Here is a 16,569-nt window from a genome sequence, read left to right as displayed (position 1 = left end):
AGAGCTCCGGTGTCCCTTTGCAACCGTTGCATTGAAATGCACTGCTACGCCGAGACCCCCTGTAACTCAGAGAAGGGACGGTGGACTCTGATAATTCTTCCAGCCCTTAGTCAACATGAGGGTGAGTAGATAATGAGCGAAATGTCATTCTAGGGTGAACTATCCCTTTAACAATGTTCCTGATTCTTTCTTTTTTTTTGTCTTTTCTCCGTTGTCAGGTACTAACCGCCATCTACCCCGCGCCCGCGACCGTCGCCCTGGCTACGGGCGTGGTCTCCATGACGACCATGCCTCCCGCGGTGGGAGCTTCGGCGCAGGACGTCATGGACCCGTCGTCTCCGCGGGCGACGGCGGCCGCGGCCCCTCATCAGCCCGGCGCCACGGCGACGGCGACGGGGGCGGAGAGGCAGCTGAAGGTGGAGGTGAAGAAGGAGAGGGACAGTCATGATGGGATGGAGGACGGAGCGCCAGCGGCCAACTACACCAGCTTCATGTCCGCCACAGGTAACACACCTCCATCAGGGTTCAAACATTCCTCTTTTTTTAACTCTCCTGTCGTCCTTCTGGGTCAAATTGATCCAATCTGTTCACTTCCGCCATCTTTCCTTCTTTCCTTCCTTTCTCCCTTCCTTTCTTTTCACAATCCCTTTTCCCTTCTTCCTTCCCTCTTCTTCCTTCCTTGAACGAATCTGTAGGCTACCCTCCCTCCTTCTTTTCCTTCCTTTTTCCCTTCCTTCTTTCCACAATCCTTTTTTCCTTCCCGCCTTCCTTTCCTTCGTCCTTACTTCTTCCTTCGTTTTTGACCCAATCTGTTCCCTCCCTCCTTCTATCTTTCCTTCCTTTTTCCCTTCCTTCTTTCTTCCCATCTTTCCCTTCTTCCTTCCTTCTTCTTCCTTCCTTGAACGGATCTGTTCCCTCCCTCCATCTTTCTTTCCTTCCTTTTCCCTTCCTTCTTTCCACAATCCCTTTTCTCTCCTTCCTTCCTTCCTTCCTTCCTTCCTTCCTTCCTTCCTTCCTTCCTTCCTTCCTTCCTTCCTTCCTTCCTTCCTTCCTTCCTTCCTTCCCTCTTCTTCCTTCCTCGAACAAATCTGTTCCCTCCCTCCTTCTATCTTTCCTTCCTTTTTCCCTTCCTTCTTTCTTCCCATCTTTCCCTTCTTCCTTCCTTCTTCTTCCTTCCTTGAACGGATCTGTTCCCTCCCTCCATCTTTCTTTCCTTCCTTTTCCCTTCCTTCTTTCCACAATCCCTTTTCTCTCCTTCCTTCCTTCCTTCCTTCCTTCCTTCCTTCCTTCCTTCCTTCCTTCCTTCCTTCCTTCCCTCTTCTTCCTTCCTAGAACAAATCTGTTCTTTCCATAATCCTTTTTCCCTTCCTTCCTTCCTTCCTTCTTTCCTTTCCTTCATCCTTACTTCTTCCTTCCTTTTTGACCTAATTGACCCAATCTGTTCCCTCCCTCCTTCTATCTTTCCTTCCTTTTTCCCTTCCTTCTTTCTTCCCATCTTTCCCTTCTTCCTTCCTTCTTCTTCCTTCCTTGAACGGATCTGTTCCCTCCCTCCATCTTTCTTTCCTTCCTTTTCCCTTCCTTCTTTCCACAATCCCTTTTCTCTCCTTCCTTCCTTCCTTCCTTCCTTCCTTCCTTCCTTCCTTCCTTCCTTCCTTCCCTCTTCTTCCTTCCTCGAACAAATCTGTTCCCTCCCTCCATCTTTCTCTCTTTCCTTTTTCCCTTCCTTCTTTCCATAATCCTTTTCCCCTTCCTTCCTTCCTTCCTTCCTTCCTTCCTTCCTTCCTTCCTTCCTTCCTTCCTTTCCTTCGTCCTTACTTCTTCCTTCCTTTTTGACCTAATTGACCCAATCTCTTCCCTCCTTCCTTCTATCTTTCCTTCCTTTTCCCCTTCTTTCTTTCTTCCCATCTTTCCCTTTGTCCTTCCTTCCTTCCTTCCTCCTTCCACTGGTATTAGATTAACTGACCATTTCCCGGGGTTCCCAAAAGCATAAAGTGGAGGAAAATGTTGCTGCAGATTTTTTTTTTCAGATTAAAATCAGGAAGCTGCAGCACCAGAGGAAATATATATGGGATAAAATACCAAACACTGACTTCTTTGTTGTGTTTAATGTCTGCAGTGAAGAAGGAGGAGGACACCATGGTGGCTCTGCACATCAAAGAGGAGAGACGAGACACGGACTCAGAGAGAGGGATGAAGGACGGCGCTGAGAGGAAGAGAGGGAGAGAGGCCGACAGGGACGACCACGGCTCGGCCGACGGCTGCAGAGAGGTGAGGAGAGGAGAGGAAAGCTGGATATCTGAGTCACACACACACACACACACACACACACACACACACACACACACACACACACACACACACACACACACACACACACTCCTGAAGAGTCTTTAGACGACTCAGAGAGTTTCGAGTCAGGAGGATTTAACCTCAGAGAAGCTGTGACCGTCTATGATGATGAAAAAAAAGAAGAAAAAAAAGAGGAACTTTCACAACTTCTCAAAGAAAAATTGTACAATTTCACTTCACAGGAAAAAACCAGAGTGTGTGTGTGTGTGTTTTTTTCCCCCAATCTTGTTTAACACTTTTATTAATAATTAAGAAGTTGATTTATATGGGATTAAAACAATTGACTGGGCCTCAGGTAACAGATGTCACACTATGGGTTTGATCAGGTTTTTATTGATAATGGAGAAAGAGCCGTATTTGCATGTTAAAGCAGAAGTGAGTGGTCCGGTCGTTTTCGCTAATGCTGCGTTCCAGGCAGGCTTTTGAAATCGTAAATTACAGCTTCAAGTCACAATTTACGACTTTGTAGCGTTCCAGGCAACCCACTCGTGTTTTTCCGACCTGTTTTACCGGTGAAAGTCACTATAACGGCCACTCGTAACTTCCGACCGGTGAACTCGTACCAGATCGAACTGGTACCACTTCACGGTCGGAAAAATACGAGTTTCCTTGAACGCACCATAACAGTCCTCGTCGCTACGTCACCACATTCACGGCGTTCCTTGGCTGCACACACAGCCCTGCATGCCGTTCTCTCTCCTCATTGGATAAAAACTGTAGGATACGATAAATGTTTTCTCTTCGGCTCAGAGCAGAGCAGAGTGACTGACAGACCCGTGTTTCAGACCAAACACTCTATGTAAGTGATTGCTGTCGGAAGATATAACTATTTAAGACTTATATTAACACAAATATATCACTCACTTCTGCTTTAAGAGAATCTGTGTTTAACCAAAACTAAACATATAATAATTGTATTTGTAAGCACTTTTACAAATACTCAAAGACACCTTACATTTAAAAAAAATCATAAAATAGAGCAAGTCAGAGTGGAATTCAATTAAAAACAGCAATAAAACAGTATAAAATACAAAAAACAGTATAAAACACACAAAAATTATATATTAAAAGCTAATTTAAAAAGGTGTGTTTTGAGCATGGTCTTGAATAGGACGATATAATATGAGAATAATGTTTTTCATACATAATTTAACAAAAAAAAAAAGTGATGTTTAATGACTCGTGGTTGAAACTGGAAGGTTTATCTTTTTGTCTGATGTAGAAAACGAGCTTCATTTTGTTATTCATTGATAATGTTATTGGAAATTACAAGTACAGATTTTTGTTTCATAAAATAAAAGCAGATATTGATTTATGACGATGATAATAAACTTTATATTATATATAAGGCCTAGCACATTTTTTTAAACGAGGTTACAAAGTTCTGCACTGATCAAATAAATGAAGATAGAAGGAGAAAACAGCTGATAACGTCTCATCCAATTAATATTAAACAATAATTAAAGTAAGATACTGCGGATCATGGTATTAATAACTAAGAAATGACAATAAAAAAGACAAAAACATAAAATAATATACTAACAATATAAAATAGCTGCACCACTGGTTGCATTTATTGCATTGTTTTTAGCTTATTACGAGCTTGTTACCTGGAGAAAACATGAAAGATGAGCAAAAACAGCTATAACAGGGTCCAGAAGTTGTAGATGATGACGTCAGGTATCATCATGTCGGTCATGTCTCACCCTCCTCCCCCTGTCTCCCCCCTCAGGCTGGACCTCGCTCCCCTCTTCCACCCCCCTCAGGTCTGGACCCTCCTCCCCCTCCTCCTGCAGAACGAGAGCCCCCCTCCTCTTCCTCCTGCTCCTCCTCCTCCTCGTCCTCGAAGAAGACCAAGTTTCGACCCCCGCCGCTCAAAAAGACGCCCGACTCCATCGACAAGTGAGTGACACCACGAAGATGAACTCTTATTACACACTGTTGCACATAAAGGTGGAATAATATAGTTTTTTCACATCTTCTCATGAAATTATTGTGACTATGTGATTTATTCTTTTCATATTTTGTCAAGTCAAATTAATTTATATAGCACATTTCATACGACAAGCGTAAACTCAGTGTGCTTCAAAAAGTTAAAACAGAGATACAGTGTATAACATAAAATGGCATATAGGATAAGAAATATTACATACATATAAAAAAACATTTAGGACATTATAAAATCACACAAGAATTTATTATTATCATCATTTAAAAAGGGAGATAATAATAATAATAATACAAATTCTTAAAGCAAACAAGACATAAATAAAACACACTCTTTAAACATGACTAAAGGGCCACTGATGTAGGACAACAATGCCCCAATGTGAATTATTCTTGATAGATAAAGTGTATATCTAATCTATCTCAAAACTCAATTGATCACTGTGAAAATTAAACCACAATTGACCTTTATAATAGGAAAACAAGATTATTCCAACTTTATGGGAAACTGTGTTCATTTTAAATTATGGGAGCAGGTTGAGGGATTTAAATTAGAATTTATTTTCCAGGTTTTGTATTTATGTAATATACTTTGGATATAAAATGTAAAAGAACCTGCTTTTATCAGACCATATTTGTATATTTTTGTAGGGAAATGCAGCATGTTTTAAAGAGACGAAGCAGTTAGATCTGTTTTCATTATTCAGTAAATAGGGAGGTTTTTTATTTTATATTAAACTGTTAGACAGATGATCTTTGTGAATTTATCCATTTGTAGATGAAGGGAATCGTCGTCTCTACTTTAGAGTCACAACTTCTATTTCCTAATGTTTTTGTTTTGTTATAATAATATTAGTTATAATGAACCTGGTGTTAAAGTCCAGAGTCTGAGTTTCTCTCTGTTGTTGTAACACTTTACATTTCCGTCCGTCGGTCTCCTCCTGACTGTGTAATTACGGCGTGAAGCAGCTTGACGATGACGAGCCGTAGCTCCGGTTTCTCTCCACGCTTCAGTGGGATCTGCTGCTGCTGCTCCATTTTTAGTTTTCGTTGAGCGAATCTCCAACAACTTCATAAAAAAAAATAAAAATGAAATAAAAAATAAAAAACCCACAGTGGAGATTCTTTGTTTACTGAATGTGAGTGGGCGCAGAGCTCAACCTCTGCGTTCTGTATTTAGAGCGCGTGTGGAGAGGTTGGTGGGGAAGCCACAGAGAAGAGGAAGCCCAGGCAGAGCGGAGCGGAGTGGAGTGGAGTGGAGGCCCGAGGCCGAGGGGTTTTTAAAACACTGTGGGCCGGATTTACTAAGGTCCCAGATAGCGGGCGCTAAATTGTTTGCACCCGCTAAAATATTGCGTGTTTGGTTAGTGCACGCAAAACAGGTGATTTACTAAGAGTAACCCGCTAAATGAAAACACGTGCAAACCACAATACGTAAATGAGGGTTTTGCGCGTGGTAATCGTTTCCGCCATGGAGAGAGTGGACAGAGAGCTGGACGGACGAAGGGACAGAATGACATTTGATCCGATGCACACAATGACAGCATGTGTGTTCATCTCTCTCGCGCTCTGTTTAGATTAATAAACACAAATCGCTACAGGGCCCAACTCGTCATATAGTGATGAACAGGCAGCGGAGTGGAGAGGAGAGGAGAGGAGCGCACTGCAGGACAGACGTGCACCGTGCGTAACGGCGCGTAAAAGACCTTTAACACGGCTGAAAAACTGTTACAGAATTACCCAGACGTGAGGAAATGCAGAGATGTAAGATCACGGGGCTCTGACAGTAGGGGTGGGAGAAAAAATCGATTCACATAGATATCGCGATATCTTTTTTGACGATTTTTAAATCGATTTTTTTTTTTTTGAAAAAAAAAATTTTTTTTGAATTTTTTTTTTTTTTTTTTGGAAATTTTTTAAATATTGTGCAATGTGTATTTGTTCGCCTCTTTTACATACAGAGAGTACAGGCTTTGAAAAGGGTTTAAGTTCACTTTATAATGGAGTATGTTAATTTATAGGCTCCTACAGTATTTGTGTGCAGATAAATGTTAAAAGTGCAGACTAAAAATCGAGAGAATCGGCAATATCGTAGAATCGCAATTTAAATTGAATCGCCATCCAAAAAATCGTAGAAGAATCGAATCGGGAGAAAAGCATATCGTCCCAGCCCTATCTGACAGGTATCAAACCAATAAACGCATACGTTTTGGCAAAGTTGTATCAGTTAGTACATGGTTTTCAGACGTGGTAAATAAAGACGCAAAAACAGCCACCGCAATCTCTTCCTAGTTTGGTAAATAAAATCACATTGCGCTCGCTAAATAAATCGATTTGCATCTACTCCTCCCAGTATTCTGCACGTTCTGGCTGAAACGCCCATATTTACATATTCATCAAGGCAAACACGCTAAATGGATCGCACGTGCTATTTTGCCCGTTTGAGAGACGCAATCCTCACTGCGTCCGGTTAGTAGATCAGGTTCCACGTGTGTTTGCGCGTGCAATCACGTTTGCACACGTTTTAATACACGCAAACCTTTAGTAAATCCGGCCCTGTGAGTGTGACGGCTGTGTTTTCCTTCCTTCCCTCCACCGGTGCAGGGTTCTGTCGGAGACCTACTTCGAGGAGCGGTTCGCCGAGCTTCCAGAGTTCAACCCCGAGGAGGTGCTGCCCTCGCCCACCCTGCAGAGTCTGGCCACCTCGCCCCGAGCCATCCTGGGCAGCTATCGCAAGAAGAGGCGCAACTCCACCGGTGAAGACATTTTAGATTTTTTTAACACAATATCTCATTTGGTTTTTTAGATTAGATTTAAGCTTTTAAGACTTTCTGCCTCTGTTCTTCATTGTTATTATCAAGGGGAGACACTACAGGTGAATAGGGTAAAAAGTTTAAATAACAGATATCACCATGAAACCTCTCAAGTTTATCACTAACATTAAGACAGATATTTTTTGTATTACAAGTTTTGTCAAATTTTATGTTTAAATATGTAAATGAGGCAATATCTGATGAAATATGCCCTAATTTGCATACATTTCCAGACCCGAAATCTGAAAAATGGATAAAGCTACTTTAAAAATTCTTGTTTTGTTGTGTTGACATATTAGAGTCAGAAGTTTTTACAGAGGGGATTCTGGATATCTCTTTTTATCACTCTGTAAATGAGAAAATACTGTCACCAGCCCTAAAAAAATCAAATTTCGCCCTGTTTTTAGGGATAAAACGTTGTATAAATGAGGCTGTGAATGATATATCAACAATCCCCTCTGTAAAAACCTTCAGAATATAGAAAGGAATCGAACTGGAAGGTTTGGTGTCTGTAAGTGCTGCTGAAGCTCAGAGTCTGAGGAAAAACTCACTTTGAGAAAACGGCCTCGTACTGTAAAATTCCATTGATTGTTAATGTAAATCGTACTTTTACGATTGGTTGCGGATACGGGGGAAATTACCATTTTTAGAGCCTAGATACATAATTGTTCAGGAGAGAGAGAGCTTTACAATGATACCTGACATGACAAAAGGCACAGCACAGTTTGTCACAGTAGCTGGTAACTTTTGGTGAATTTAGAAGAAATCTACTGACGAAAGAGACAAAATGAAGTAAAATAAAAACCTTAAAGTGGATTTTCTACCATTTCTTTTGACTTTTCTGAAAGAAAACATGTTAAGGAAGAAAAATAGCCCAAAATCTCTAAATTGATTTTCTTTTTCCAGACCTGGATGCGGCGGCCGACGACCCCAGCTCCCCGAGGAGGAAGACGCGCCGTCTGTCCAGCTGCAGCTCGGAGCCCAACACCCCCAAGAGCGCCGCCAAGTGTGAGGGCGACATCTTCACCTTCGACAGACCAGGTGAGCCCTCAGGTACATGATGGTGCACCAGCAGCAGCAGATGATGATGATGATGATTAAAGGGATACTTCACCCAAAATCGATAGGCTAATTCACCAATCATCTACTCACCGTCATGCCAAGGAAGGATTTGGAGAACTTTTGGAGTCATCAAGACTCTTTTGGAGTTCCAGGGGGGGTCCGGCTGGCTACGGGTTTTCACATAATGGCGGCGGATATAGTTCACTTTTGAATGGTCCAAAACACACACTCCCAGTGGCTCTGTTGAATGAATGAATGAATATTTTGATTTTGATTTAAAAAAATCAGGGGACAATACATATTAATAGACACTTGCGTGTAAATATGCAGGATTACAGCAACTAGCTAATTTCCATCCTTTGTCCCTAGGCAGGTTGATGTTAACATTGTACACTGTAATAAGACAGAGATATACTAGCAGTAAACGGGTAAAACAGTACAATAACAATAAGAGTGGCAGGTACAGTACATCATAGACAGACAATGAATCTTGTTGCTCATGACAGACCAAGAATAAAGTGACCATTGAATGTTAAAGTGCTGGAGTTGAGTTGTTGATGTTTGTTCGTCGTTGTAAACCATTGGATGTTGAGATGAAGAACATCTCACAGCAAACATCAACGCAGCCACTGGGAGCTACTGCTACAACAAGGCTAAAAACACAGATCACATTCATTTTCCATGTCTTTGCTTCAGGACACTTGGGTCAGTACAGACGAGCAGTATGGAGGTATCTGGATGTTTCATAGTGTGTGTTTTGGATGATTCAAAAGTGAACTCTATCCACCGCTATTATATGTAAACCCGTCACCAGCCGGACCCACCCTGGAACTTCTAAAGTGTTTTGATGACTCAGGGCCGTTGCTAGGAATTCTGGGCCCCCTTAAAGAATACTAAAGTGGGCCCCTCCCCCTAATTTTCCAGTTTTTTTTCTTAGACTACGTATGTATTATAATTTTTTATTTAGCCTACTTTGTTTTGATGCTAATGCAGCATTACACTGCAAAAACTCAAGTATCTTAGCAAGAACATTTGTCTTATTTCTTGTCAAAATGTAATTTCTAGTCAAAACAAATCTCATTATACTTAAAATAAGACTCATCATATTAAAAGTAGCTTGTTTTTAGACACTTTTTACTTCTTTCAAACATATTTTCACTTGGAATAAGTAGAAAAAATCTGATAGTGGAACAAGTTTTTCTTCCTTATTACAAGCACAAAAAACTTACTTTCACTGGCAGATTTTTCTACTTATTTCAAGTGAAAATTAGTTTGAAACAAATGAAAATGATGTAAAAACAAGTTAATTTTTAGGTTGTGAGTCTTATTTTAAGTGGAAAGAGATTAGCTTTGAATAGAAATGAGACATTTGGACAAGAAATAAGACAAATATTCTTGGAAAGATGTAGAGTTTTTACAGTGTACTATGAGTATCAGTCAGGGTCTTACGCAGAATAAATCAGTCATACAAAGATTAGACTACTGGGGTTTTTTATGGGCCCCACTGGGCGCTGGGCCCCTAGAGTTATCACCACCTTTCTCCCCTATACAACGGCCCTGGATGACTCTGGAAGTTCTCCGAACCCGAACGATTGGGGAATTATCGATTTTGGGTGAAGTATCCCTTTAAGATGATGATGGTGATGATCCACAGCGGTTTGTTGACTCCCTCTGTGTCCCCCCCCCCCCCAGGGACCGAGGGGGAGGATATGCTGGGAGACCTGGACCGGGTCCCGTACTCGTCTCTGCGCAGAACTCTGGACCAGCGCCGAGCTCTGGTGATGCAGCTGTTTCAGGAGCACGGCTTCTTCCCATCAGGTAACTCACCTCCACCTCAGGTTTACTACAGCTCTTATTCATATTTAACACATAAAAATAAAACTTAAAGCTTTTTATTTATGCAAATATTTCTTCACTGTCCATCACAAAGTAATCACGTATTTTTTACTTGTTGAAATTAACCTTAAAGTGATTTGAAAAGTGTTTCCCCAGTGCTAATATGCAGTTTAATGCAAATTTAAAGGGACAACGAGGAGTTTTGGAAAAGCGAAGTGTTTCCACACTACATTTATGAGCCTCCGCACCGTGAAATTCTTTGACCGGCGCAAGACAGACTCATGTTTTCATTCATCAAGAATTAAAGTCAGAGGTTGGAAGACGATCACATACCGTCGTAGTTCCCACCATAAACGGAGATTCGGCGGCGTTATTCTCATGACTCGCCACGAAACCGAAAGTAAAGAAACGCTGGTCGGCTCGCCCAGCATTTCCACCACCACTAATAATAACAAAATAACCATAGAGACAAAACCATAGATTTATCTAAAATGGACCATTAACAAGTGGTAACGTAGATTCATCCACATTAACGTGAGACTTTTTTATAACCAAATAGAAACTCCCTTTAAACCTTTTTATTGATGCAAATATTTCTTCTTTATATATATTTTATCTTTATATATTTTTTACTTGTTGAAAATTAACCTTAAAGTGATTTGAAAAGTGTTTCCCCAGTGTTTAATATGCAGTTTAATGCAAATTTAACTTTATCACAAATGAACCAGAAACCCTCAGAGCTCAAACATCAACAACAGCTCAGAGATGTTTTAAACTGAGACAGATTCAGGTCAATATAACAGAACGTGACTCGATCGTATAAGAATAGAGGTGTTAAAAGGAATTTGCATCAACATGTTATGATCACATTAACTTTGATAACCTTAAATAAACACTAATATAATGTTACATGAAACTGGAACTCTGTCACTTTCCTCCTTAAACTTTTTTACAAACAAAAACTGAACAGGAAGAAGAGAGAAAAAGGAGAAAAGTTAAAATTCAAAACTATGAAAATATCTCAGTTTATTCCGTCATCGCTCTGTTTTTAAACATCTGACATCTGCAGCTCCTCCACCTGTTGATAGAACAACGTGTTCTGATGGGAAACGAACTGAGATTTAATCTTTGACTTGATCCGTTAAACCTGAAACCTCTTCACAAACAGCTGCAGAGACTTTCAGAGCAGATTCATTTGACTTTGTAAGACACAAACTCATTTGAATGAATTCAGAAATCTGCAGCTTTGACTCAGCTGATTGTCCACAGTTTATACCTTCACACCACAGAGAGAAACTATGCAGGGAATCTGAAGCAGAGTGTGATGACATCAGCTCTTTGTTGTCTTTCCTTCCTCGTCTTTCTCCTCCGTTTGTTTGGTTTGTAAAACATCCTTTACTTTTGTTACTGATAAACAACCGAGAAACAAATTAATCAAAGTTTTATTTCGTGATCCGATTAAATTGTGCCATGAGAAAAAAATATGTCCTCTACCTGTTTAAAACATCACGTTTCATGCCGAGAAATCAGCAGTTTATCTTAAAACGGCAACAGAAGAATGTATTTAGTGTGAAGATGCTCTACGGACTACAGATCTGGTGTCCCACAAAAAATACGTCACCAACTGACACGGGAAAGGAAGGACGCCATGTGGTGACGTCACCTACGCAACTTGTAGTCTTTCTGGTTATGGACTCTTCGGAATTTTATTTTACAACAGTTTTACAACAAACTGCTGATTTCTCAGCATGAAACGTGATGTTTTAAACAGGTAGAGGACATATTTTTTTCTCATGGCACAATTCAATCGGATCACAAAATAAAACTTGGAGTCTCGTTCACTTACATGGAGACTTTTTCAGAGTTGAGGTCCCATGGCGACGTTACTTCCTGCTTCCGCTTCGGCTCTCTATAATGGCCCACTTGAAGCCCGCCTATATTAATGACAGAGGTGTGATCATCGGGTCATCAGGCCTTCCGCCTATATATGTATATGCCTGCTACCTGTCACACCATTTCTCTAGTTGCCTGAGGAAGACCACCTTGGTCAAAACGTTGCACTTAACAATTAACCCTCCTGTTGTCCTTCTCGGTCAAATTGGCCCAGTCTGTTCCCTTCCTCCATCCTTCCTTCCTTCCTTCCTTCCTTCCTTCCTTCCTTCCTTCCTTCCTTCCTTCCTTCCTTCCTTCCTTCCTTCCTTCCTTCCTTCCTTCCTTCCTTCCTTCCTTCCTTCCTTCCTTCCTTCCTTCGTTCTTACTTCTTCTTCCTTCCTCTTTTGATCCAACTGACCTGATCTGTTCCCTATCCCTCCATCTTTCTTTCCTTCCCTTTACCTTTCCTTCTTTCCTCCCTAGTTCTTTCCCTTCTTCCTTCCTTATTCTTCCTTCCTTGAACAAATCTATTCCCTCCCTCCTCTTTCCTTTTCCCTTCCTTCTTTCCACAATCCATTTTCCCTCTCTGCCTTCCTTCCTTTCCTTCCTTCCTTCTTCCTTCCTTTTTGACCCAATCTGTTCCCTCCTTCCTTCCATCTTTCCCTTTGTCCTTCCTTCCTTCCTTCCTTGACCCAGGAGGACAACAGGAGGGTTAAACATATGGGAGCTTTAATCCAGTGTGCAGATATTCTCTTTTTTCTTTTTTCTCTGATCCTCTGATAATCCTAGGACTGGATGTGCTCACAACTATTCTGGTTCCAGCTTTGTTTTACACACACAGGATGTGAGGAAACACCTGACGCCATCCTCATCCTCATCCTCTTCTTCTTCTTCCTCCTCCTCTGCAGCCCAGGCGACCGCGGCCTTCCAGACCCGGTACTCCGACACCTTCCCCACCAAGGTTTGTCTGCAGCTGAAGATCCGCGAGGTCCGGCAGAAGATCATGCAGACGGCCACGCCGGGAACTCTGGAGCTGGGAGGCTCGCTCGAAGCTGCAGCCGCCGCCGCAGCTGCTGCAGCTGCAGCCGCCGCCGCCGCCGCCATCATCCCGTCCCACAGCTCCTCCTCTTCCTCCTCCTCCTCCTCCTCCTCCTTCAATCAATCAGCCCGGGAGGAGGCGGCGGAGCAACAGGGAGGAGACCGAGGCCGCAGCCCCGAGGAGCCGAGGAGCGAAGGATCGTAAAGCTGGAGAGGACGAAGACGAAGACGACGACGACAGAGAGAGAAGAGAGGAGTGTGTTCTCGTATGTGTTGAACCAGCAGGATCTATTCTACTGGCACGACTCTCCACCACCAGACCTGGGCACACACACACTTATACACACACACACACACACACTTATACACACTTATACACACACTTATACACAAATATTCAAACTATTCAACGAACGATGTGCGCTTGATTTGTCTCACCAGACAGACAAAAAAACTAAAAAAAAATAAGCCTCAAAAGTGGACGAGTCAAAAGCAGGTTCAGACGAGTCAAGTGCTTCTTGTAGTGTTTGGATTCTTTCTTTTCTTTCTTTTCTTTTCTTTTCTTTTCTTTTCTTTTCTCTCCTCCGTTCCGTTGACACTCGGCCCAGGTCTCAGCTCAGCACATTTGTACAGTAGTTTGTAGACGGACACACAAACTCTGTGGTACACACTCTCTATCTCTCTGGCACACACACACACACATACACACACAAACCCTGGTGCGTATGTAATCTCCAGCATGCACATGATCCCACACACACACACATATACACACATATACACACACATACATTATACACACACACATTTACCAAATCAGACTGTTACTCTTGGTCGGCCGCCGCCACCAAGGACCATGATGACACACAAAGGCACTTTGTCACTTATTGTGCAGATGCAGTTTGCTGTTGCCAGCCAACCAGCCCTCAGATGCCATTGACTTGACCTCCTCTTCCCTCTTCCTCCTCCTCCTCCTCCTCCTGGCCCCTCCCCCTCCCCCCCCCTCCACTCCTCAGCACAGTGGTCGGGACACACAAACACACAAACACAACCCCAACGACCTCCACTGGTATTCCACAGCCCCTCGATGCTGCAAGACAGACAGCACACACACACACACACACACATGCATAAACACACACATGCATAAACACTCATCTGTGCATCTGTGTGAGCACTCGTACACACACACACACACACACGAACACAGTCGACCCCGGTCTGACCAAGCCATTGGCCTGCACAGTTTTTAGTGATTGTAGTGAGAAGAGGAACTTGAAAGCATGAAATCTATTCGCTCCTGGACAAAAAAAAACAAACTAACTAAAAAAAAAAAAGAAAAAGGAGAAAAAGGAAGAAGGAGGCAGGAGCTGGGATGGAGTGTGACCAATCTTTGCACCTTCAGTTATCGCCATTTTTGAAAGAGACTTGATGAGTCCTCATCAATGGTGGGAGCTGATTATTATTATATATTATATAAATATATATAAATGTCTGTATATCTGTTAGGGGAGGTGGAGGGGGAGTTTCTCCTCCCTTTCCCGCCTCCCCGAAAAAAAAACCCTGTGTGAGGAGCAGGCACCGTAAAGAGATTAATTAATGTAAAGAGACTTTGTGGTTGTGAGGCTTTTTGAAGAATCAACGTTAAAGTTCGACACTGAGACGACACCGGCGGCGGAGCAGCAGAGAAGAGACACGAGACTGGACGACGCTCGTGGATACGACGATGACGATGACGATGATGATGATAATGGTGATGATGATGATGATAATGGTGATGATGATGTTGCTTTTTCTCTCGTTATCGTTGCCGTGGAAATAACCAGTTTTACCGTGGCCTGTTTTTTCTCTCTCGTGGCTCTACTATTGTGTTTCTTCTCCAGCATAAAAAGTAAAAAAAAAAAATCACAACAAAACAAAAATCAAACAAAAAAAACAAAAACTCTGGACAAAGAAGGGGACAAAAATCAGTCTGTGCCCCCCCCCCCCCCCCCCACACACCCCTACACCCTAACCCCAACCCTAACCCCCTCCCTTGCCCCTTTACCCCACCACACCCCACACTTTTAATCGTACTTAGGGGTGGTTTCTCCTTTTCCTCCTCTACCTCCCCGACGATGATTTCTCACCAGACACAGAAGTGGGGGAGCAAAAAGGGGGGTGGGTTTGGGTTTGGGGGTTTGGGGGGGAGGGGGGGGGGGGTTGTTGTCGTCGTTTTGTAAAACGTTGAAATCAGGTGTTTGCACAATTTGTGCGGCCTCCTCTCTCGCGTGGGACCGCCGTAAGTTAAATCAGGAAAGTATTGTTTTTAGAGATTGTTTTAGTAGAAAAAAAAAGAATAATATTAATAATAATAAACCTTGTTCCGTATGTTATCAACCACCTTTCCCCCCTCATCCTCCCCTCTTCTCCTCTTCTCCTCTTCTCCTCCTCAGACCTTCTTCTCCTCCTTCCCCGGCTTCACCCGTCCTCCTCCTCTCCTCCCCTTCCCCTCTCCTTCCCCTCAAGTGTTGTTAGAAAGTGCCCTTAAGCACTGGTCCCGGGTCAAGCGCTATGTAGCTCAGGATGGTTCTGGTTAGGGTTAGATCAGGGAAAGCAGATCCTAGACCAGCCCTAGAGGGCAGTCTCTGGAGCCCTCCCCCTCTTCCCTCTCTTCTTGACACTTTATCCTTTCCCATCAAATGGTGCAATAGGACATTTATTTTATTTTTTTTGTTTTTTTTAGTTTTTTTTCCTTTTTGGAAAAAGGGTGGGATGTTTTGTTTTGTTTTGTTTAGTTTTTTCGGGGGACGGCTCTGTGCCATAGATATTATTATTATAATGAAATCCAGTGCAGTCAGTCAGTGAGAGGAATGAGCTGTTGTGATACTATCTTTAACTATGGTATAAAAAAACAAAACAAAAAAGAATCACGCAATTATTGTTCTTGTTGAAGAGATAGAGAGTATAACTTACTAAAAGTCAAAGACAATTTTTTTGAATAGCACTTTTTGGCTCTTTGCTTCCTTGGTGAAGAGTGGGGGGTAGTTATTATTATTATTATGGGTATCTCTTTTATTTCTCTGTATACAGTTGGATGTGTGAAAAAATATATATACCGATATTTCTATATATGTGCATTTAGGTCTGTGTGCGGGTGTGTGTGTATGTTTTGGCACATGCAGGTAGCGTGTTAACACAACCAACCTCTTGTTCTTTCACCACACAGCAACATTATCGATAGTATATTTTTCATTGTACTCTACATTCTATATTCTACTCTAGAGACAGTATTTTTATAGTCACCATGACTATTTTGTCCGCCATCTTGACTGTTATCAAACCAGATGATTCAGGATATATATCAGATATATATTCAGGATATACAATATATAGAAATATATATATATATATATAAACGACACACAGGTAATAGAAGACTATCAATTCACTTCTCTTTGGGGTTAGGGCTGTAAAAGTGTCCATCTGCATGCATGTGCAATCACATGCACGCGTGCACACACCCACACAGACATATGTGCATACACACACATGTATGCGTGTACACTGTATGATTGTGCTTAAAAATAAAACTGTCCTTACTTTGGAGAAGGAATTTTAGGATGAGCGAGGTGAGTGTTATCTCATAAGCAGGCATGTTGACCATGTGCAA

General features: G+C 42.1%; 1 protein-coding gene across 3 annotated transcripts in view; it reads left to right on the top strand.

Moving 5' to 3' along the window:
• The window catches only part of cica (capicua transcriptional repressor a), a 75,873-nt gene extending 59,304 nt beyond the window's left edge, over positions 1 to 16,569 (top strand). For 2 of the 3 annotated variants that reach the window (XM_083982129.1, XM_083982127.1), the window contains exons 16-22: positions 219 to 504; positions 2,117 to 2,268; positions 4,082 to 4,251; positions 6,901 to 7,052; positions 8,016 to 8,162; positions 9,864 to 9,989; positions 12,788 to 16,569. In XM_083982129.1, the coding sequence (XP_083838255.1) occupies positions 219 to 504; positions 2,117 to 2,268; positions 4,082 to 4,251; positions 6,901 to 7,052; positions 8,016 to 8,162; positions 9,864 to 9,989; positions 12,788 to 13,122 (1,368 nt within the window). In that variant the 3' untranslated portion in view covers positions 13,123 to 16,569. The remainder of the gene's footprint in view (positions 1 to 218; positions 505 to 2,116; positions 2,269 to 4,081; positions 4,252 to 6,900; positions 7,053 to 8,015; positions 8,163 to 9,863; positions 9,990 to 12,787) is intronic. The other variant, XM_083982128.1, reaches the window with a different exon arrangement.

This window comes from Trachurus trachurus (assembly GCF_905171665.1).
Source record: "Trachurus trachurus genome assembly, chromosome: 11".
Classification (NCBI taxonomy): Eukaryota; Metazoa; Chordata; class Actinopteri; order Carangiformes; family Carangidae; genus Trachurus; species Trachurus trachurus.
The sequence above is the reverse complement of the archived record's forward strand: the minus strand, read 5'-3'. Positions and strand labels throughout refer to the sequence as shown.